This window comes from Vidua chalybeata, chromosome Z (assembly GCF_026979565.1).
Source record: "Vidua chalybeata isolate OUT-0048 chromosome Z, bVidCha1 merged haplotype, whole genome shotgun sequence".
In the NCBI taxonomy this organism is placed as follows: domain Eukaryota; kingdom Metazoa; phylum Chordata; class Aves; order Passeriformes; family Viduidae; genus Vidua; species Vidua chalybeata.
The window spans coordinates 62,537,018-62,562,939 of NC_071570.1; the positions used below are offsets into that span (position 1 = coordinate 62,537,018).

General features: G+C 35.1%; 1 protein-coding gene across 4 annotated transcripts in view; it reads right to left on the reverse strand.

Moving 5' to 3' along the window:
• FAM172A (family with sequence similarity 172 member A) overlaps positions 1-25,922 on the reverse strand; it is a 240,377-nt gene that overhangs the window by 184,787 nt on the left and 29,668 nt on the right. For 3 of the 4 annotated variants that reach the window (XM_053931578.1, XM_053931576.1, XM_053931577.1), the window contains exons 4-5: positions 19,000-19,065; positions 10,666-10,857 (exon numbers count right to left, since the gene is read on the reverse strand). In XM_053931578.1, the coding sequence (XP_053787553.1) occupies positions 10,666-10,857; positions 19,000-19,065 (258 nt within the window). The remainder of the gene's footprint in view (positions 1-10,665; positions 10,858-18,999; positions 19,066-25,922) is intronic. The other variant, XM_053931579.1, reaches the window with a different exon arrangement.

The following is a 25,922-nucleotide window of genomic DNA, read 5'->3' on the forward strand; positions in this document are numbered from 1 at the left end:
TAAATTTTTTATTTGAATTCCTACGCATTAAAGTTAGTATCTTCCAGCTCAATGTATAGTAAATAAGGAGCAATTTCATTTAAATATGTATTTCATTATATGAATAAGTAAGTGTTTATCTCACCATTGAATTGTGAAGTGTTTTAAGTATTGATTCACTTGAAAACTCAGAGTATTGGCAATTTAGTGTAATATTAAACACATACAGATACCATATTTATACTGACACACTCTTTCCACGGTATATATTATAAAGAATACAAATTACACATTTTAATACATTAAGATTGTCTAGGTGACAGTTTAGCCATGTGTATGTATCGTAAGTCAAAAGACAATTTTATTATTTTAATAGGTATTAAATATTTTTAAAGGATAGTGAGTTGACTTCTTTAAAAAATATTTCAAAAGTGCAATCATATTTTTGATTCCTGACCTAATGTTCTCCTGAATGAGAACAGAAGTGCTGGCTACTGATCTTTTTTCAAAAAGTAAAATGAAGCTAATCACTTAAGATTAGACCACTGAACAATTAGATAGACCAATGAACCGTTAATAGGTCACCCCATATTATAGGAGAGGAATCTTAATAAGTAAAGATCATTCCTCTTAAAATTAATGCTTCAAAGAAGTTGATGTGCTGGAGCATGTCCAGACAAGGGCAACAGAGCTACAGAAGGATCTGGAGCACAAGTAAGAGGAGCAGCTGAGGAAGCTGGGGTGTTTAGCCTGGAGAAAAGGAGGTTCAGGGGAGACCTTCTCAGTCTGTACTATTTCCTGAAAATAGGATGTAGCCAAGTGGGGGTTGGTCTCTTGCCCCAGGTAACAAGTGATCAGATGAGAGGATATGGCCTCAAGGTATGCCAGGAACAGTTTAGATTGGATATGGCAAAAAATTTATTCACAGAAAGGGTTGTCAACCCCTGGCACAGGCTGTAGAGCATAGTGGTGATGTCATCATTCCTGAAGGCATTTATAAGATGTGTAGATGTGGCACGTAGGAATATGGTAGACTTGGCAGTGCTGGGTAAACAGTTGGACTCAATAATTTCAGAACTCGCCTTCAACCTTAATGATTCTATGATTCGGTTTATCATTGCTGACACTTTCAAAAATCAATATTCACATTATCATTGCCAAGATCACCTGAACAGAAAATGTTGCCAAAAAAAATATGAAAGGTATTTGAAAATCTCTATTCCATTATCAGATAAGCACACTTCCATAGTTTATTACACATGAAAGTAAAGCCCAGCAAAGTTTCTATCCTAAATTGTACCACTCTGTGAAGGCACTGATTGCCCCACCACAGCTTTACTGGATGATCCCACATTCAAATGAGAGATACATCTGCTTCAGCAATCAGCTAAAACTAGACGTTACTTTTATGTACTGTACTCAGAGATAAATAACCATGAAGCTATGACACTTCCACAGACCCAAATTCTCTAAATCAAAACAACACTGGATTACAACTACACAATTACAACCACAAATAATTTCTGCATTTCCAAGTACAATCATACTAGTATGTATTTACCCGTCGATCTTTCAAATGACACACATATCATGAATTTAAAAGAAATCTGCAAAGAAACAGAAAAAGCCCCACTGCAATTTCAGAGCAATTAAAAAGTCACAGTTCCACAGCCAGCTTGCCACAAGCATATCCCCAAAACCACACAGAAATACTCGTACCTTGCTGGACTAGAGACTAGTCTATACTTTCTTGCTAATGTGTTGTAACAAATCTGTATGCAGAATAATCTCTACCAAAAAACCTATTCCAGTGGTACAGATCTCATTCCAATGTAATTTACTAGAAAATACAATGTTGTACTTCTCAAAAACATTGGTTATGTACTCGCTAAAGCCTTGTTTAGTTACTGTTGCAGAGTACTGTCTGTGATTTCATTTCCCTTAAGAAAAAGAAAAAGTTCAAATAAGCAAATAATTGATGAATGGTAAGAACCTTTTATTCCAAAGCCATTTATGCATTATTCATTGATATTTTGTACAGTAGGCATATTCTACACTATGTATGAAAGCACCATTTTTAGTCAGGCTTTGCCTTTCAAAATAACTGCTTTAATAAAAATGATTATATGAAAAAATATCATTAAAAACTCAATAAATTTCTCCTAAAATCTGAAATTATCAAACACAATAATTGCAAAGCAAGATGAATTTCAGTGTAAACCTCTTCATCTCTTTAGAAATTAATGATCGCATATATAGAATGTCCATATAAAGGTATTTAGACCTAAATTTTAAAATTACTGAATGCACATTACAACATAAGCTTATTTATTAAGGTTCAAAGTTGCTAATGTTTTGTTAGCTAAAATGACTACTTATAAATGTGTGTGTAGGAAATGAGAAAGTTAACACATCTGAAGTTGTATTTTTATATAGAATTTAATCTCCATTCTTACAGTTATTAGACTACATAGACAGTAAGACTACAAAATTAATGCACTGTCTTAAGTAGATCACATTACTTTTGAAGCAGTTTGATTCTGTAATACTGCACACACTCGAACAAAAGCTCATAGTCTGAAAAACAAACAGGAAGGAAAATACAGTAGAAGTGCAAACCTGACCTATCTCTAATATTTTCTTTTTAAACCTAGGCTACCCAAGAATATTCAACTAATTATTTCATTTTATTGATAGCATTTTTCCTAAGGGAAGTTATTTTAAAAGTTTAACCTCTGAGCTAGTCATGGCTTCTCCTGCCTTTGAAAGTGTCAAGTGCATTGATTATAACTGCAGGAAGTGTTACCTTCTACCCAGAGAATCTCACCCTGCACAATCTTAAACACTGTCTCTCTCCCAAAATGGCTTTGATTCAGCAATTCAGACCGCTTCAGCTGATATTAAAGGCAGAAACACCACAGAAAAGGGATCAGCAGTTAAAACGAAATACAAAGAGGAAAAAGCCCAGATCTTGAATATAGTACACCACAAAGCTTGAGAGAAAAGCAGTTTTGAAAAGACATCAGAGTGACTAAAAAAGAACAACATGACAGAAATTAAATAAGATTTTTATGTTCCCCTTCTATGCATTTAAACTCATCTCAACCTCTATTGAAATTCTGATCATACCCAAACCCCAAGGCTTTTGACATACTTTCAAAAATCCACACCCCTTCTTACTCTTTTTTAAGTCCCCAGAGTCACTGTTGGGTATCCAACAAGTTGAATGGGGGGGAAGGGTCATGGTGGGGAAAGGAAGAATCCTAATATGCATATGATAAAAAAGGCAATTTAAACTCATATTAAACTTTTCCTTAAAACGACGGTGACTATTTTAAATGCTCACTGTGTGTCCTTAACCTAATACTTACCCAATTAAAAAATTGCTGAAATAGTTTGACTGGAGAAAAAAATATTTTCAAGCCACATTTACCCAAATATTCTTATCTTGAACAGTGATTTTCTTAGGTCAGTGACAAAGTACAAGTAAAATAACACAAGGTGCTACTGGAGTCTAAAACACAACAACCAGCAGAATAAAAGAAGACAAAGCAATCCCTAAATATCTCTACATTATCAAATTACGTACCCTGGAAAACTGTAAGAATGTAATATACACAATTAATACAACAATGGCAAATGTATCTGGGAAAGGATGCTCTAAATTCCAAAGAGTTTTTTAGAATTGCAAGTGTGGGGCTTTTTTTCCAGTTCAGTCATGACAGGGCCAGGAGGTAATGATACATCTGCCACGATGCAACAAGCAGACCTGTCTTCTGTCAAGAGTTGAAATCATAAAGGAATAAGCTGTCGTTAGCAACCCCTCTCCAAACAGTAGAGCTGTCATCTCATTGTTTTCCTCTGTTGGCATGGGGGCTGGTGTGGGTTTATATACCCTGTCAGCTCAATATTAGTCTAAGCTTTTAACCTTTTCCTGAATTTCTGGCTTAACATTTTAACTCCTATACAGCTTATCATGCATTATTATGTATTTTGAGATCAATTAATATTGCTTTCAACAGTGCAAATTTTTCTTCTATCTGCTTGGTGACTAGAATTTGAGAAATTATTAATCCCTCAAAAAAAATTTTTTGAAGTAATTAAATATACTGCTTTTCAAATTTTCTTTCCACAGTATGGTGGATTTAAAACCAATTTGATGCAGCTCATTTTTTAGTAATACATTGTGATTTTTGTTTATGTTTTTAGAGAGATCTCAAAAGATCATCCAAAAACTTTTAAGTTTTCTTAGTATAATTACGACAAAAGTGGGAGTTCTAAACACAGGTTTTCTCTGCTAAAAAGGACTTTACAAGCCACACTAGTTCTGTGGTTTAACAGAATGAGTAAGTCAAGTAGATATACCACAGACAGAAAAGTAGCATTTGAAATAATACAGTACAGCAAATTATTGCCCATTTTAGTGAAAGTCAATGGTTCAGTAATATAGCAGAAAACCCACATAAGATTATGATTCCTCTGGCACTGTAACTGACCATTAATAAATAAAGTAGGTATTTTAACATCCTTCTGCAACAATACACATAGAAGACATAAAAGGCACATGAATATTAGTATTCTGTGGCAGAACTAACTGCAGTGAAATGTCAGCTGGGTTTTTTTCCCAGAAAGTGTCACTTGCCCTTATTATTGATACTATGCTAAATTTGTATAAACTATAAGACCAAACCAAAAAGTATGTTTGTTTAACAAGATATTCTATACTTAGAAGTCAGATGTAGAAGTTTTTTTAGCAATAATTTTTGTTAGTGTAATTTAAACTTAACATAATTTCTGGGCAATAATATGTAAATAACCACTATTTAAACTGACTGATTTTTATGAAGTGGAAAGAGAAAATAAAAAAGAACGTGTGTTATCATACTAGTTATGAACCATTAAGACTACTAAATCACATTAAATTTATAGTGGGAAAATTTACTGCTGTTACACTGAATGATTTTGTTGTTTCATTCAACTGCCTTACAAAACTAATGACATATTTTACTGCATGCTGACAAAAGTAATAAACCTCACCAATTCTTAGTAAATATTGCCAACCTGACAGCTTTCTACAGATGAATGACAATATTCTGACCAAAGAGAACAGAGATTGTAAAAAAATGAAGAGCAAGATAGACAACAGACAACTGAAACGGAAAACCATGTTTTACCAGTTATTAAGGAAACATTTCCACAACGAATACCCATCTCATGCAAAGCTTTGGCTTTTTGCTTGTTCATGTAAAGTCAGATTCTTAGGTGCTGCTCTATTTCTTCTAAAAACTTGTCCAGGTTCTTTGAAGCACCTATTTTCCAGCTATATGTCAAGTACCAATTCTCCTTTAAATAATAATACAAGTATCTAGATATCTTAATATCTGAATTTTAAATAAGGCAACAATTCTTTGATGGTTTGTAATTTTTCTTTAATAAATAAGTGACAGTTGCTATGGTTGAGTTTTATTAGCATGCCTGGGACCACAGCTGTCTTAGGTAACAAATGTACTGAATTTCCAAAGACTCAGAAAACACAGTATTTCCCTGTACTTATGCAGTAAGCTGATATCCTCTTTATTCCCTAGAGGAGAGATATCAAAGTAGTACTCCCAAACTTCACAATGTCCAACCAAGCCAAGCTGAGCTTGTTTCCCCAGTGAACAAATTTCCTCTCTAAGTACAACTTCAGCCTCTCCTTCTCTAACAAAGTGAACAAGGGAGCCCCTCAACAACCATTATGAAACCAGGACCGTAAAATATTTAATTCTTGACATGCCAAGTTGTCCAAGACTGAGCACCAAGATGTTTCCTATTACCATCTGAGTAGCAGTTGCATCTGGACAGTTTTCCTTATCTCCTGTTAATGGGCCCATCAATGTCTTGCTGCATGACTCAGAGATAACACACTCCAGGAGCCAGTTCTGTTTAACACGTGATTAAGGACACACCTAGTGACTCAGAATAACATCAGCCCATTGTGAGATGCTCCGCCCAGGGGGAGAAGCTAGGCATTCCCACCTGGATAAATCCAGGGATTTCTAGACAGAAAGGCAGCCTTTCCACAGGTTTCCGAGAAGACACAGCAACCACATCTACCACTCCAAGAGGACTGCAGCCACTCCAATTTGGACTGCTACCAGCACGCTGGCCAAAGTGGGTGTCAGGTTGTATTCTGACTTTGTCAGTGGTCTTCCTTTTGTATCATTGGGTGTATTTTTGTCTTTTTTCCCCATTTCCTAATAAATTGTATTTCTGACTTGGAGTCTCTCACTGGTTTTGCTTTCAAACCAGAACACAAGTATATGACCTCATCACTAAATTGAAGAATTTGCCTCTGTCTTTCATCACCTTTTCCTGGCACTACTTCAGTTATTGAATACATGATTAAACAATAACTCATCTGAGAAGACCCTCATTGTACAAACCTGGATGAGACATTTAGGCCAAATATATTAGAGACAGATTAAAATTATTCTTTTAATCTGCATTTATTTATTTATATCATTTACATATACTTTTTTAATAAAAAGTGGAATATCTTCAGAGCAGAATTCTCATTATAAATGGAATAGTCACTCATTCCAGGGGAGAGACTTGGACTTCAGACTCTCATACACAAGATAACTGCTTACGTCAAAAATCAGTGTTTTCCACTAGAGAAAGTTTCAGTAGAAAATTTATATTTTAACAAAACAGCAAATCTAGGCAGTATTTTTGTATTGTATTTACAAGACATTGCCAGTTTCTTTTGTTTTAAATATATTTCTTGTAAGTATTTGTTTTAATTTAGCTTTTGTTACATTCTTAGTGCCTTACTAGCATATTTTTCTTTTTCATACTTGTTTTTCTAAAATAGGTTTTGTCCTACCACATTTTAATGTATTTACATGTGTTTTTCACATTGCGCACAATTTTCTCCCTCCTTCTTTTCCAACAATCTGTTCTCTATCTAGTTGCTTATTTGTTCTCTTTATATTTGTTCACATTTCAACATTTCTTTTACACTACCAAGTAGCAATTTTCAAATTAACAAAATAATGTGATCTCTTGACATAAACCCTTGTCAACTAGTCACAATATCTCTTACACAAAAGATTGAATCTAAATAATAGGGGTAGATATAAAATATGGAACAAGAAGCGTTACCTACGGGAATTGCACAGATGAAAAGAAAAACATATATCTAGCTACTTGAATTCTCACCAGGATTTTTCTCTTCAAATATTTTCTCTGCAATGTGCAGGAGCCCCAAAATACTAGCATTTTAAAATACAAAATTTTAAGTCCGTACATTGCTCCCTTGCTCCACACATGCTTGAGAAGTGGGGTTTCTTAATTCTTTTTTCCTCAAAAGTGTTGCATCAGCGAGAAATAGTTTCTAGTCTTCCCTTAACTTCCTGTTTAGAAGTATCAGTTCATCCTGCTCATTCCACTGCTCACTAATAACCCCAGCTGCTGCATCCCTGTTTTCAGTTTTTCTAAGAACTGAGAAGAGAAGCACAGAGAAAAGCAGCAAAGTTGTGGGGTTTGGCCTACGTAGAGGGTGGATTTTTGCTTGTGTGGGCTTTTTCTTTTTGAAAAGCAGGTATTTCTGAATTAGTTCCTGCACATAGGACATTCAAGCACTAATTTTGTGATTCTCAATTTTTATTTTTTAAATTAGAACCTTATCTTCAGCAAATGTTTAAGCTGGCTGCAATGCCTGCATGTTTTGCTAAGTCATGTTAGATAACGGGAATTTTCAAATACTACATACCATTATCCACTTAAAATTCACATAAGTCTATTAGAACAAAAATCCATGTTCTCTTGTCATCAGCAGTGATGCTTTGATAAGGTCTGCTGGTTTCATTCAAGAATGAGACCTCTCCTTAGAAGAAACATGTGGGAATCCAGGACATCCCTCTGGCTGACCTGGCTGTCTTGAGACCCTGGCAGGGGGCTCGGAGACCTCGGCATGAAGTCAAAAACACCCGTGGCTTAGATTTTAGCCTGTAGAAAAAACTGCCAACTTTGTATGAGGAATTGCAAGCCACAAGGGTTTGAGTAGCCTGGTAGTTGAATTAACACAGAGTGAAAAAGTAGAATTTTGGGGCTTTTTAGAATAGAGTTCAAGGGGAGAAGATGGAGGGATTTGGGGTGTCCTGACTTTCTTCTTGTTCTTCTTGTCTCCATGTCTTGGTGTGATGGTGACACTTTTCTGTCGGTTTAAGGTAGAGACACCGGTTTATGTCCAACATAAATAATAGATATTGGCACATTATTGTAAACATAGTGCACGTAGTTTTTAGTATAAAATGTAAATACTGCCCTAGAGGGCACACAGAATGCCATGGCCGACTTGCTAGACAGAGTTTAGCAGGTCAGAGAAAGAATGTTATAGATAAGAGAAAATAAACAACCTTGAGAAGCTGATCCTATGCATTCAGACTTCTTCTTTGGCTGCGCAGGCTGGGAAGCAAGGACTTTTACACTCTTGGGGTCACCTCAACACCTGGACACCGGACCTTCTAATAATGTCGCATGAAGGACTAGCACAATTTTCATTCAGGCTATTTATCTTCTAGGCTAGTTATTTTCATTTCAAAAGTGACATAAATGACTAAAACAACTAGGGGACTGAACACCAGAAAAGGATGCAATTTTTACCATTATTTGTATTATATGGAGTCATTACATTCAGTCTACCATAATGTCCTGCATTTAGAAATGTAATTCATATGATCTGTGCCTGAAGCTGACATGATATCAGCATGTACCTATATGTATTCTCTTTTTAGTCATAACCAAATGATTCTAAATACTTTCAGTGCGGCCCAGCTTCCATAAAATATTGCCTTATCTAACCAGATACACAACCAATTCCCAGTACAGGGATTACAGGATACAAAAAAGTAGCAACACATTTAATGACATAAATGCATTTGATTTAACACAACTGAATACAACCTATTCTTCATTTTTCATGCAAAAAAAATCACTGTAAATAATATGTGTCCTAAACATTTAGTACATTACCAGAATTTTAAGATGCACAAAAAGAGACAGTAGATTTTACATTAACTGGAATTACTGAACTAAAGAGAACAAATTTAAAAACTGTATTAAGGAAAAGCTCAAAGATTAGAACACAAAGATTGATGTACCAATGTTATTTAATGATTACATTTTTGTGAAAACATTTTCTCATCCAACAATTGGCACTTTTTCCTGTATTGTTTTTTAAAGAAGTATTCAAAATGCAGAGATAAATAATCTGGTTTTAAGTATAACAGCCATTTGAGAAAACAGAGGTTTGATCTCTGTCATACTGGCACAAATCACTGCACAAAATAAATAAAAATAACAAACCGGCAAAAGAAATATAATTCTTCTCAACTAGAAATAACCCTTAAAAATGATCTGTTAAATTAGGGTTAGTATCCCAGTTTGAAATACTCGGTCTCTCATGTTACCCAAGACAGCAGCATCCCTAGGATAGAACAAAAATGTAAGCATGTAAACACGTACAAAAATTGAAGTAACTACAGCTATTTATGTTTCTTGGGAAATGTTTTGGAACCAGCGCTAGAAGACTCATACTCAACCTACCATACATCTGTACGGCACTCAGTAATCCTGAGGTATGTTTTATTCTGTCTAAATCTGAATCTTGAGTTAAAATGAATAAAAAACTTTATGTTAGGAAAAGATAAGCCTCACTTTCACAGGCTAGGTTTCTTTTTTTCACAAAGTGTAGTCTGGTGCTTTGATAGTGAGTAAAACAAACAAAAAAATAACTTAATGGCCTAATGCTTTTGTATGTTTTCTTTCTTTGCTTTATTGAAAAAAACTACCATTTTTTATCCTGAATATTTTAAAGACAGCTGCAAAAATTATCCATCAACTGCAAAAATTAATCACCTAGCAAAATATGTAACAGTAACAATGACAACACTGATATTTACAGTAGAACATTAGCTTAACTTGGCAAATATAACAGAAACAAAGAGTCTTAAAAAAAGCTCTTCTCATGTCTACTACAGGAAGTTTCCTTTAGGTAGCAGGGTGCACATGATGAATTACTCCTGCAATGTTCCAATGACAAAAACGCAACACATATTGTCCACTATCTCTCAAATAGATATAACAAAATAGTGTCAACAAAATGTGAATGTCTTCTATTGTCAAATATTGATAAGTAAATCTGAATGAATCAGTATTTAGTGCAAATCTGAAAAAGATTGTGCCTTTAATAAATTCAGTACAAGCCCAGTAAAAACGATTGCTTGTTATCATGAAAGCTCATGTTATCATTAGATTACAGCAGTCACTGAGCAATAATATGTACAAATTAAATGAAATATAAAAGAAAACAATCCAAATTGTAATAAATTTCTGTAGCGTCTTCTGCTGCACCACATCAACTGCTAAGGGCTCTTGTCATAGTATTGGCCATATTAAACTACATGGCGGTCCCAACACAATGTGACGTGCAACTAAATTTTATTTTACTGCAAGAACTTTCCTCTAGAAGAAAGTTCGAACAAAACAAAAAAGTATTCCTATCACAAATACAATGATCACACAGTAACATATAGAATACTGATAAAAAAATTAAAACATCACAGGTTCACAGTTCTTCATGCACAGGCACACACATGCACATCCACAGCACACACCTTACATCCTTGAACTTTCACTTACCTCAATAGCTCTCTTTATGTATGGTATCTGTGTCCCACTGTCCAGATCTTCATTAATTATGAGTCTCCTAGCCCACTGACCAGCTCTGACAACACCATTACCATGAATTAAGACCAATAGCTTGTCAGGATTTACTAATGCATCTTCACTCATAAAGATAAAGCTCTTTGGTTCAGTCTCAATTGCATCAACCTGCAGTTACACACAGCACACATTTTAATGCATCAATATAATTCTTTGAAAGAAAATCTGCAGTTATAAAATTATCTACCAAATTTATATAAAAACATTCACCATTAAACAACTATTTCAATGCACATGTGCCCAGGACTAAGTAAAAATAAAACAAAACATACAAGGTAACTCTGAAACACATAAACATACCACATTTTAGAACTGCAATTCAAGGGATATTTAAAATTAAGAAAAGGAGTAAAAGGTGTGCTTAAGCTTTGAAACATTGGTTGTTTACAAAATCTTACAGGAAAGGAAGAAAGTCCATAAATGAGTAATTGGAGGTGGCGAGAGGGAAAGGAGTAATTTCTCACTTCTGATATGCCTGAAGCAACAATAAATTCTTACATAATATGAAAAAAAATATCCTGGAGAGTTCCAAATCAGCACCTTAACATAAATACTCGATAAGCTGGATACATATAGGAACCAGTACTGTAAATTTGTTTGTTACAAATTTAATAGGATAGGTCTAATAAAATACCGAAATCCAATTTGGTTCTAAATAATAGCTTCATTAATAGTCCCCCTGTACCAGGGTCAATGCTTAGCTACTTTGCTGTAGGAAGAGATCAACAATTAGCCTTGATATTCAGCAAATTGCAACCTAATATCACATAAGTAGCACTTTTTCTTCAATACAAACTAAATTTTTTACACTTGGTTTAGCAATCCTGTCTCAAGACAAAAGAACTATCCTGATGCAAAAAATATTAGGGCAAAACAAATCTTCATGTCTACTTGTTCTTCTCTTTCTACTATATGAATACATAGAAAAGAAAGAACAAAACAGGCACATGTCCCCCTCCTACTGTACTCCACACCCCTCCACCTCAACAGCCTAACTGTCCATCTCCTAGGAACACTCCCTGCAATAGAGAAGAAAAACAGATCAGGTTATGAGCTCCATGTTGAAAAAGAAGGAATTGGCTATTTGGATTAGTTTTGGTCGTTTTTTCTCATATGTGGGTATGAATTCTTAACTAGCCTTAGAACAGGAGAAATTAATTCTGCATGCATCTTCAGACTTTTTTAATGTAAGTCCTACCAAACCTTTTTTTTAATGAAGTCAATGAGGCTACTTGAACAAAACAAATTTGTAAATGAAAGAATGGTCATGTCTCTCTTCAGTATTTGCCATAGCACTGAAGACCTTGATCGTAAATAAAGTAATATCTCACATGCCTCAGAGTTTGCACAGGAAATGTACTCTTTCTCTCACACTTTGTGCAAAAATAGAGAATACGGTAAAGAATATGTTCTATTGAAAAGACTGGGGCTACAGTCAGATCATGTTGCTGCTTCTGAAATAGCAGTATTGACACCTTAAAAGGTAAAACAGATTAGGTAAAAAGTCAGCCAACATTGAATCTCAGATAGTACTTGGCAAGGTTTAAGTGACTTCTACCCATAAACTGAATATTTACAACACTATAATTAGGAAAAAAAAAAATGTGGATTTGCATTTCAGACTAATGTGCAACTTAGCTGTAGGTTTTAGCACTTTTACCACTTTTTAGTGCTAAAGTTTATATAGTAGTATATAGGAAATACTAGCACTTAGTAGTCTAATGTACTAGAAGATACAGCTAGTTCATATTTCTGCAAATAATTTAATTTTAAACAGCTAAAATTATCTACCAAGATCATAAAAAAAATATTTTTTAGTCTTTTCCCCAAATTAAACACATTTAGAGAATTTTGTCAAGCTAATTTACCTTCAAACAGTAGTAATTTATTAGATCCAGCTTTCACTAAAGAATTCATGTAAATACCACTCCTATACACAATCTTACTTTACTAACAGATCAACATAGAATACTATTTAATGGCAGACACACTGAGGCCACATAAAATACTTTGCAATTATTAGTCACTTGTTCTTCTGGACCTACTCAAGGTCACTGACTTCTGATCACTTAAATCTAAACTGAATAAATAGAGGAAAATGTTTTATAATTAAACAATTTGATTCAACATTGTTATTTACAGGTGAAAACAATTCCAGTAATCTGTACCTAGGTGTGCCAAACCTATCTAAATTATAATGATAATTTACTGTTTAAAACTACTGTTTAATTTTCTTTTTTCTTGGATTTTTTCCCAATGCACAATAATTCCTTAAAGTTTATGAATGTAGGCAGCTATGGTGAGATCTCTACATATATTATGAGATTCTTAATGTTTTCAAACAGTGAACTTCCTTTTTCCATATGATTTCTGTCTCAAATGAGTTTTCACCTAATACAGTAGTACCAGTCTATAAAGTATTTCAGCAGCACACTAGTTAGTATTTTGCACAGCTGCTATGAATATATAGAGTAAAATCAAACTACACGTGTAATCTAATTTTATTGTCATCCATGCTACCACATCAACAATTAGCCATTACTAATCCAAGATTTATGAGATCTGACAGGGTTCCAAGAGTCTTTTATTCTATATATTGGAGGTTTATAAATTGAATGTTGACAAGGAAAGAAAATCCACAAGTATTTTCTTATTATTTTTCTTACTAAGTATTTTTCTTATTTCTGTTGAGAAATGTGACAAAATTATGAGCCTTGAGCCTACAAAGTAGGTATAAACTGTAACTGGAGGAAGAACATGGCAAATGAGTGGAATTGAAAATGGTAAGACCCAAAAAGATTGTGAGAATTGTGAGCAGCTGGTGGAGAGAAAAATCTGCTCATTTGTTTCCCGAGATGAAAAGTCATCTTCTATGTGTTTCAACATAAACCTCACTAACTCACTTTACACTGTATTGACAATCCTGGTTTAGAATTTTTCTATCAAAAATGTAAAACTGAGAACTGCTGATCAATATTACAGGCAGCTAATCAACATTTGACTATTACCACAACTAACTTAACAAACTTAAAATCTGTGGAAATTTTACAAACAAGTATTAACTTTCTTAAGTAACAAAACTGGCAAAAGGAATGTGCACTGGAGATAACAGACCATTGTTTCTCAAAGAAAAATAATTCTTCAATTAATTTTTACCTATTGAAGTGAAAGAGGAAAGCACTGATAACTGAAAAGATTCTGCAAAGTGAGACACTTCAGTGCCATTGCCGATTAAACATGTGTCCTGGTTTCAGCCAGAATAGAGTTAATTTCTTCTCAGTAGCTGATACAGTGCAGTGTTTTGGCTTCAGAACAAGAATGGTATTGACAACACTTAGGTATAAAGCTGATATTTTGGTTTTCTGCTAAGTTGTGTTTATCCAAAATCAAGGACTTCCCTTTCCTTGTCTCATGCTCTGCCAGTGAAAAGGTATGGAAAATAAACTTGGAGGGAGCATGGCTGGGACAGGTGCCCTGAACTGGCAAAGGAATATTCCACACCCCAGAATATCATGCCCAGGATATAAACTGGGGGGAGTTACCCAGAAGCATGGCCAATCTGGGTTCAGGAATCAGGGGTCGGGCATCTGGCATTGGATATCATTTGTTTTTTGTCTTATTATTATAACTTACCATTATCACTGTATTTTACTTTGCTTTAGGTTGTTAAACTATTTTTATCTCAGCTAAGAAGTTTGACTTTGATTCTCTTCCCCATTCCACTTGTGTTGGGGGAGGTAAAAGGAGGGTTGAGCAAGCAGCTGCATGGTGCTTAATTTCCAGCCAGGCTCAAAACCACTACAACATGTTACTAATTATTTAAACTTCAATCTCAGGCTTCCCCAGAAGCTGTTAAAGATGCAGTTAACTTAGAAGCATACTCTATTTATATTCTATTTGTCCTCAGTAGCTAAAGAAGAGCAAAGATCAATCACTGATTATGCCACTAAAACTAGAGAAATACTTCATCTGGCTAAAAAAATGCAGTCTTTCTTTTACTTCTAACATAACTTTCAATGGAGTGCAAAATGAAACTTTAGAAGCAGTAACTGAATGGCCTCTCCCTAAATATGAGACTCTTTATTAAAATATTCAAGTCCAGTAGTACATGTTGAACATTATTTGAAGTGCACTGCTTTATAGTAACAATAATTCAACATGGATCTTGGCCTCACTGAGTAGGAAAAAATATTCAGAATCATTTAGTTGAAAATGCTGGCATAATACAATACTGGGCAAGCTCTCCTGATCTGCCAACTGGTCTTACTTTCATATCTGAAAACAAATTAATTAATTTTTGTATCCCAAACTAAAGCTGCCACCTATGAAAGCAAAACAAAGACAGCAAGTTGGACTTTACACACAAGGTTGAAATTAAGGAAGACGAGAGAACATAAAACACCATCACGCTAAACCTTTGAAGCATAGAATTTCCATTCTGTACTAAAATTATGCTGAAAAAAAGCACACTCCACCTAACACAGTCCTGAAACACATTTCAAATATTCAAAAATCACAGCACTGCCAGCTTCGTTATCAGCTGACAGAAAAAGGAAAGGCAATACAACAACTTTCTGATCACCTTTGATGAAGTTAAAAGAAAAAAAGGTTTTGTACTCATCTTTAAAATATGCATATAAGAAGGTTGTATATACATATATGTGTGTGTGTATATATATATACACATACATATGAGCCATCTTGGTCAGACTAAGGTCCAGGGTCCTGTTTCTGACAACTGGCAGATTGTGTAGGGGAATGGTAAGAACAGAGTGGTTATAGAGTGATCTTTGCCTGGCTTTGACAGCCAGTAACTTTGGAACCTTGCAAGCCACAGTTTATACAACTGGGCAAGCATGTAAAATAGTTCAAGGCACCTATCCCACCTTAATATCATCAAATGGTTTTTTTGACTACATTTTACCTCTCTCCTTGATAGTATTCTGTGGCAGTGAGTTCCACAATATAATTGGGACATATATGAATCTCTTTCAGTAGAGATCTCCTGCCTGATAATTTAAACTTGATGCCCCTTAGGTTCTCTATTATGAAAAAGGCAAAAACCCATTTCCTATTCATCTTCTCTTCACCTTTCATGATTTTATAGATTTGTCATATTCCTTCCTCAGCCATCTATTTTCCAAGCTGAAGAATCTTTGTTTAATCTTTCTTTGTCTGAAAAGAATTTCATGCCTGTGATCATCCTTGCAACCCTCCTCTGTATTTCTTTTTAATTCTTCATATCCTTTTTGATATGGTGTCCAGACTTCATGCAGTGTTTAACATGAGGGCCCACATAATGAGTGGAATGATGATGTTTTTCTGTTTTGTTCTCGATACCTTGTAATCCTAACATCCTATTTGCTTTGAGGGTTTATGACTGCCATTGAGCACTCACTGATGTTCTCAGAGAACTACTCACAATCACTCCAAGCTCCTTCCTGAGTTTTAATAGCTCATTTAGAGGCCACTGTTGTGTTTACAGAGTTGAGTTATCTTCCCATAATTTTGTATTTACCAGAATTTAATCTCCTGTCATTTAATCATCCAGTTATTCAGCATCAATAAATAATTTCCCAACTCATCGTAATCAGCTTTAGGTTTAACTATCCCAAATAATTTTAGGAAAAAAACCCAGAAAAGTATTTTAGCTTACATTATTTCCTTTTTTTCCTCTTGCTTACAACTATGTCAGGGACTAAAAGCATTTCACTGGTAACAGTTTATTTCATCTGTAAAATATGAACACCTATCTCCCCTTCTAACCAGTTAACTCTTAAGAGGACTACCTTCTCCTGTGCTTTTTAAAAGCATTTAAGTTTGCTGACAGTTCACTGGAAATATCTGTACTCTTTTACTGACAAGATTTTTCTTCTTCATGTGATCTCTGACGCCTGCAATGAATTCTGGACTTATTTTTTTTTAAAGAAACTTGTACTAATATCTGCCAATATATTATTATTATTAGCTGATTTCGGCAGTAAGTTAAATTGGTTGTTCTGCAGCTTCATGTTTGACTTCTTATTGAATCCTAGGTTTAAAAAAAATCTCATCCTGGAATCTGTTTATTGTACAATATATTAACTTGTCCTCAGGTCTCCTCTATTGATATGACAAATTTCAGACAGTTGCTCAGAATTATATCCTCTTTAGAAACAAAAGTTAAGTGTGTGGAAATTGGACAAGTAGTATTGGAATTAATAATGTTAGTTTTTCTTACTTGACCTTGGTGTCCATTTTAGTTGCAGTTCATCTACTGGCCTTATCAGCTCTCTTTTTTTATTAGCCTTTACAACTCTAACAAGCTCCTCAAATTTGGTTTTTCTGAACTTCCTGTGATTTTACATGTAACGTACCAACATTTATACTCTCTTCTATTCTCATCCTAAAAACTGTTTTATTACTTTTACTAGTTTCCTTTATTAGTTTCAACTAGAGAGTTTTGTGTCCTTACTTGGGAGTCTGTCAGTGGTGATTTAAACCTAGCTTTTATACAGCTTTAATTTTTCAACTTCCAGATATATTGTTTTAATTTTTCACTTTTGCATATGCCTTCATAACCTATTTTTGACGGTGGTGAGGGCTGGCTACACATAACAGCCACTCCTGAAGAATGGTGTTTGTACCTCACGTGAATTTTTCCACAGTGCTCACAATTAGACACCTGCGTATTTTGTGCTTTCTTATTTTGCTCCAAAATGCAATTAAATTATGACACTTTACAGAAGTTGAAAATCATACATTTAAGAATAGCTTAAATGTATTACTGAACAACTGTACTGAACTGTACTGAACAACTATCCATTGTCGCTATACAATTTCTAAATACAAGTAAAGAGATTAAAAGTGGGAACTAGCCAGGACCATTCCTCTTCCAAGCTAAGAAACCCAAACCTTAGAGCCAGGCAGATGAATCACCACAGGTGTGACACAGGCGATGGAGGTGCTGTAATACTTACCCTGAGTTTCTTCATCTTCATGCTTGGGAGCTAATTGATCAGCTTTAGCATTGCTCTACTTATATGCATATTCTTTATACTATTTTTTATGAATCAAAGAAAGTCCTATGGCCTTAAAATCTGGGCACTTCAAAGTTTATAAAAGACAGCTTCATGGTTTCACAGACGAAGTGTGACATGGCTTGACCAGTCTTTTGATACATTATCTTTCTGGAAGTACTTCTTGGACCAAGAAAGAAAATTAGCCAAAAAGCTGGAGATCGTAACTAGCAGACTGTCATGATAAACCCAATCCTATGTCTGTTTACACAATAAAATCTCAAGTGGGGAAATGGTTTCTCAGTCTTGGCTCACAGGGCATTGGTACAAGCACCAAGCTGGGAGTATTGCCCTTCGATTTCTCTGTGAACCTCGTAGCTCAGCTCCTTCTGCCATGACCACGAGACACTGAAAAAGCCTTCTAGGAAACTGTAAGTAGTTTGGTCATGTCATCAAAACATTCCCTAAGCAACGCTCAAGGAATGGAAAGGGGAATAGTGAAATGTTACAGAACTGTTAAGGCAAAAGACCTTTTCCTTCTGTAGCCTAAACAGGTTTTCCTTGACTGAATATGAAGGTTCCTCTGAGAACGACAGCAATTCAAAAGATTTCAAAGAGCATAGGAATAATCCTTCATAATGATGGAAAATCTACATAGTGCTGTCACATTCCAGTCTCCCCTGTGCTCTCAGTATAGAATATAAAAATATCTGAACATCACCATACCACATCACAGGTATTTATAAACACTCTGATATGTGGGGAAGCACTTCATATTTTCCAAGGGTTGATTAAATATTTTCACTAAGCAACAAAATCATTTTACATTACATATACATTACAAATTACTGAAAAAGCATTTTTTAAAAAATGACTTGGAGTATTTTACTGATACTGAATGTGAGCATTGTCCACTGCCTGCAAAGACATTTCTGTTCTCTAAACCCGGCTGTAGACAACTCAAAATATCCACAAATATTTTCAGAAAGCTTATGGTGCTCCTGTTAAAAGCACCACATTTTGAAGAATCCGGTAAGATAAGGAAGGCTCAGTTGGGGAAATCAAACACATGAGAAGTGAGGTGGAACCACATCTCCAGATGCATACACATGCAAAATGCAAAGGCAGTGTCTTGAAACAATGCCCTGCACAGAGCTCTGGCACACCTTGTGTTTATATGAATATGGGATCACAGGCTGTGCTGGGTACAGATTCAAAAAACAATGTCTTTGGAAAAATAAATTATACTTACTGGAAGAGTTACTTTCTTCAAGTGGCATTCGTTCTGCAGTAGTTCATAAATATATTTAGTAATGATCTGGAAGAAAAGAAAAAATAGAAATGCCACCAGATACTAAAACACGTACAATAATGACATATGCAGGTAGACAATTTAAAGGCAAATTGGTTAAACTTCTAAGCACTTGTACATGTTTTGCCACTTTCCTGAATCCTTTACTGTATAACTAATTATAGATCTTGGAGCTTTAGACATAAAATTCTCTCTGTTTCACAGAAAAGACTTCTTGCCAGTACAATGGAAAGGTAACTGTACCTGTGAATTCATCATGCACTACTGTGTGAATAATTAGGCGAATAACAACAACAAAACTACAGTTTATAACTAATTATACTCGGGGCATAGAAGAAAGGCTCTCTTTGTAAATAAATATTTTTAAAGCATTTTGTCTCCTAGCAGATTTCTGGAATCTGCTTCATGATTAACATGGAGAGCAGATTTGTAGCCACCCTCAACTAAGTTACCTTTCCATTTTTACTCACGTAACAGGGGAGGTATGGGGCAAAGATTGCTAAATAGAAGAAAATTCCATACAGAATGCCCACTATGTGGGAGTTTATGTCCCTGTTCTCCATGTAGGAATAAAATTGAAATTTCTATCCTGAAACCAAAGATATAATTTCAGAAAGCAACAAAATGAATAATAAAAAAACCAAAACCCAAACAAAACACCAAAAAACCCCACAAACAAAAAACACCTAAGCAAGCAAAAACAACATAAAAAACCTAAACAAAACCACAAAACCAAAACAAACCAAAACCCACTAGAAAACAAAAAAAAACCCCAAACCCCACAAAAATCAACCTTGTTACGACAAAAGACCAAAAGACTTGCCTTCTTAAATGTAACAAAGTTGTTCACATTTCAAATTCTTGCCTACTATCTAAGGACATTTTTTTTCTGCCCTTACATATTCTAAGAAAAATGGAGATGCAGATGTAAGTACTTTCTAACTATAATTTGGGAATTAAACTAAGGCACAAACAAGTACTTCATCCATGTGAGGCTATAAAAATGATGCGGTCGTTACTGCCTGGATTTCAATGGCTATACGAGTTTGAAAAAAAAAAAAAAGGCAAATTAAAGAAGCAAAATAAAGGACTCATTTTAGGAGGCTGAAATGGTGCTTGCCTTCTCTTTAAAGTTCAGGGAATGGTATTTAAATTCCAGACAGGACAAGATCTAAGTCTCAGAATATTAATCCAAGAATATCCGGATACAAATCGAGACAGTTTTCTTTAGACAAACACCTCAAGGCCACAATTACATCCATCTGAACCCACAGGATATTAAGCCCCAACAGAAACATTGCTATAACAGAGGTCTCAAGTGATGGCATCTTAACTACACACTATCATCCAAGCAAGTAGGAGCCAGGGTGTCATAAACTTCAAATTTAACTTTCCAAATGCACAATTACAAAAGAAGTTTCAATGAAGTCCAAAAGTTTCATTCTGTAAATGTGAGGAAACACAATATGCAAATGTTTTGAACACATACAAACAAAATACAGGTGCCAATAAAAGCTAATTAAAAATGTTGGTATATGCCCCTCCTTTCCTTTCTCTAAACCCCCAAATCTTTATTAGGATTATAAGATTTCTTTCTGATCCTGCTCAAATACGTTTATTGATATAATTATGTTCAAAAAACTTTATGGTTTACAGAAATCAGTCCTTCTGAACATTATTATCTACACAGAAACTGCATTTGGAGAAGGAATTCAGCTGCGAGTGATGAGTTGATTTAAGACATGTTTATCCCCAAAGCAGCATGCTAGGAACATGCATACAGTGTGATTTTACCTTCAGGGGCAAACTTTTTATGGTTCACCAAAATCGACCACAGTTTAACACCAACAAGTAAAGCAGTTATGTTCCTGCAGTCTCAAATGCTAATGTTGTACTGACATTAAATTGAGTATAATGATAACATGGACTACAACACAGAAATTTTGTTTTTAACTCTCAATTCAGGCATCTACTCACTGTTAAAATCTCTAAAAGAAAACTTGTAAGAGAAAAACTGCTATGCAGAAAATGTACTTTAGACACCACTTGTGAAAGTCTACCCTTTTTACATCTGTTTGTATCTATTTCTTCTATTCTTTCTCATTTATTTAGACTGTGTGTCTTCAGAGCAGAAATAAACCTTTACTCATTTTTGCCACAGCCCATCTCAGTGTGGCTGTCATTCTAACTGACACTTTATGCACTACTCTAATACAATAAAGAGCAATACAGCCTTAAAAATAGGAGTTTTGAATCAGTAGAACACTCTGGTGTGACAAAGACTTAACCTAATAAATGCTTTCAATAAAAGCAAACATAAAGAAAGTACAGGAGGTGGAGGCTTGCATGCAAAGTCTGAGATTATCGTCTTCAGGAAAAAATGCCATTAAAAAAACCCTCAAACAAAACAAACCCTAAAACTGCTGCAGTATATATATATATATACATACATATATATATATATATATATGTATGTATGTTTATGTGGCGGGGGGGGGTATGTATGTACGTAGCCATAGGAGGGGATGAGGACTTTTTTGCAGTAGATCAACATGTTTAGGGATATCCTAGCAATGGCTGGTACACTATCAGTCTTAAATGTCCAAAATTTTCCAGATTTGAAGACATCACTAATGGCCAGACTTCCTGCACTCTACCATAGATGTGTCTAGAAAACTTGACAAAATTCAGTCCTTCCTAGGAAAATCTAGCAAAATTCTGTCCTATCTAGGAATATGGCTGCAAGTACACTATCATATGCATTCAACACTATCTTTGGATTTTTATGCTTTTAACAACTTCTTCTGATTTTATGGCTGATAAGTAATTAAAAAAATAATAATTATTAAAATATCTTTCCTACAGGAAGCAAAAATAAATGCAAACTGTGTGGTATTTTTTATATAGAACTAGTTAGACTTACTACTTCAAATCTATACAATTTATATAGCCACAACTTCTCTAAGTAGCAATATTATCCTATGCATGCTGGTGCTCTATATTTAACATCTGAAAACTATTGTAGAAACTACTGTAGAATGTTGAGAAGTGTCTTTTGACTTCTCGCATGAGTAGGTGGTTCTGGTTACACTCTATGAACTCTCCTGGACTAATTATTACTGTCACACAACTGCTCATCACTGCAGGTATATAATGACAAAGGCTGATCAATTCCTACATCAATAAATCATCTGAACCATCAAGCAACAAGTTGTTCAGATCCAGACGCTCTCAATGCAAACTGTAACATTTACTAAATGTCATATCTAATGACATTTACATTAGCTAGTCATGCTAACCTGGAATAGCTGCACTTTTTCTAAGGCTCTTGAAACTGGTTAAGATGTGTGTAAGCAGTATATTGCACTGTAATTCAAGGTAATAAGGTGGCTGGAGAGCAGGCATCACTGTGTCCAAGACTGCAAAAAAAAAAGAACCAATAGTAAGACCTGCCCACAGTGTATGAAATTAATTGCCTGATAAATAGAGAAGAAACTGGCAGTTCTGTATTTCTTGTATGAGATACCGAAAGCTTCCACCTCAGATTAGAGTATTTCTGTACTTCATTCACATCCAAGTGCTGTCTATCAGGAAAATACATCCCAAATAAGACAAATATCTGAAGTTAAAGCTATCAAGGTGTTCTGTTAAGTGAACTGGAGGAAGGAAAAAAATCCAAAACACAAATACCAAAAACTTCCATGCCTCTCATGATCTATTCTGATAGCAAGGGAGAAATCCTGTCCAGCCATGGAAAGCCTAACACTTCGACTGTCCAAAAAAGGTTGCACTCAAACTGAGTGATAGAGGAAATTTTCTTCCTAGAACAAAGTGATCTTCTCTGTTAGGAAATTACATTGCCTGTATTTTAAATTGCTCTCATTGAGCAGAGGAGCCCATGTTCTGCTTTCCCTAAGCCTGAGAAACTTCTGCCCTAAATGAAATCACAGCTATTCTAATTTTGTTGCACTAAAAAAATTCCCGTAATAAAAGCAAGCTGATGAGAGCAGGGACCACAGATGAGTAGAACACATCCTCAGCACTAAAACCAAGTAGATTATCCTCAGCATATTAAAAGCACAAGTATCTAATCTCTGCTATCATTTCTTTGTTGTAGTTTTCCTTCATCTGTGGTGAACAAGGTTGAGAGCCTTAATGCATATGGTTCGGGAGTGGAACCAACCTTCAGTGTTCACAAGTGCCTTTCTGAGGAGCTTAAAATAAGTCAGTCTTGATTTATGTTGGATTTAATACAGAATCCCTCCAAAGTGCCTTTTCAAAGTGCTAGTGGTCTCAAATATGTAATCTACGAAGTCCAATAGCCTTAAGGATAACTGGGGGATAGACCTATGTCATGACCAGTGAACCTTCATATGGATCCAGAGAACAGGTTATTCTAACCACAAAAAAATTAAATATAAGGACTTGGACAAAAAGCAAAAAGAACAGAGAGAAGCACATTATCTTATGACAGACCAGGGGTTATACCCTTGCATTGCGAAATATTCTGCACAATGACAGCAGGGCTATAATGCTGCATACATTCGCAGAGCAAAACTGAAACTACAGGTGGAAACCTAGTTCTGGTATACACAAGTGTAATATAAATTAATTGGTAAGGTCCTGGCTTCCTACAACATATGTTCTTTTAACACCACAGTTCATATAGAGGACTTTCTTATGAATTGTTTTCAATGACCAAAAAAGCATTGAGAAATTTTGTTACAAGTCTAATTTTTGAAATCTTTGCAATACAGCATGCTGAAACTACATGATCAAAAGATCCATACCTGTATAGAACTATGTGAAAACAGAAATTAAAGACTAAGAACCAGTGACACCATGTTTAAAGTTACAAAAATCATGAAGGTACTGAAGTCTAAATACAATTAAAAGTGGAGACAAACACCAAGGAGATACTTCAATGCACTAAGCATAGGAGGTCTTTAAACAGAGTCTGGAAAAGAGCACTGAAAAAATAATTGCCACAAAGCAAGGAGGCAATTCCAGAAAAACTCAGTTTAAAATAATAACCCCTCCATTTTAGGACTGTAATTAATTGAAAAAGACTTGTACCACATTCTAGAAACATCAAAAAACCAGCATGGCATACATGAGGAAGAGCAGAATTGCAGCTGACCCACTAGTCAACTTTTCCATAACAGAGACTGCCAGGTATACAGACAACAGGGCACAACTCAATGACTTGATTAATAACACCTACATCCTAATCCAGAGGAGCTGCTTCAGTACGTACCACACCAAAACACAGGCTGGGACTCAGTGAAGTGCACTGAGCCTTGCCTGTCAAGTTCCCCTCTCATGCTGTGCTTTACAACCTAAGCCCTCTAAATTCTTTTCTTCTCTCCCCCACAAATGTGCTCCCACTTTCAAAACCAACCATGGCTACCCACCAGAAGATTACATATGCAAATACATACATATACAAATAGAACAGCAAGCCTGCTCCAGAAGAAAAATAAGAAAAAAGACAAAGTAAATTACTCAAACTTGCAAAATGTTTTCTCTAGTGAATTCTCAGCTAAAAACATACTAAAAAATCAGTATAAGCTTGTATGATTTATGGCCTCTCACTTCTAACCTGGAACCTATCAGGTGTCATTGGACATTATTACCATGCAACCAACAGTCATGGATTCACAACAGATATGAGGAACCCCTAGGCTAGCACAAACCACAAAGTCTCTTTTGAAGACAATCAAATGCCACATGTCCCCCTCTTTCCCCATATGTGTATCCCTCATGACCAAAATACCAAAAACCCTGTCAAATGTCTGATGTATGGTTAATAGATGATAAAGAATAAAACACTTGTGACACAACAAAGGTTAAGGTGCATGAGATCGGTTGACATTACAACCACGACAGAGGACAGACTACAAGACCTAGGAGAAATTATGAGGAAGCACAAGCTGTTAATCCAAGTTGTCCACTCCACTGCCTACTCCTACACACTTGTAGCAGATTTTGGGGGGAAAAAAAGGAAATGGACAAAACTACAGATTGAATATATCCTTCTGGTGGACCAGATCCAGCTGGATGGATCTGAGATTTCCCACATTATATTCCCCATCTACAGATACTCAAAACAGAAAATTATCATCACTGTTACTCTTGCTATCACTTTTCACTGCTTCAAGGATTAAATATGAACAGAGACAGAACTACTCTCTCAAATTTAAGAATGGCTACTTCCCATCATGAGTGAGATGCGTTGGCAACAACACACTTAGAGGATAGGGGCTTCTACCTCCAAAGATGCCAGCTTGTGAAAAAATACTTATTAAACACTCTGTCAGATCACTTTTCAATAATTTTTAAAGAGAGTTCTCAAAGCAAATCAGAGAGAAGAGAGTAAGAGAATCAAGTGACAATAATTTTAGTTGCATGTTTTTATAAGTGGGTAGATTTCTCAGAATAACAGAGCTAGTGTATTTAAAATTATGTAGACTCTAGCTAATAAAACACAGCCACATTGGCATTTTCCTTCTTGATTGACTTCTTAGATTTTCCTAAGTCATATCATAAAAGGGGTTAGTACATTATTAGTGTCATTAGTAGTTTACTATTCCTCCAATAACATTCTGAGTTAACTGTATTTTAACCTCCGTTTAATCTCCTACATGAACACACATTAGAGAAAAAAAAGGGGAAAAACTAGAATAAAAATTCTTAGTGGTATTTTTAGTTTAGAAATCACTGAAGTCTGACCATCTCTACCCTCTACAGTATGTCACTCAGCCATAACTTCCTATACTTGAAGAAAAATGCAAGGGTTTGTTTTCTTTTCTTTAGAGATGCAAAACTAATGTGATCTTAGGTTCATTTATCAACTCTAATCC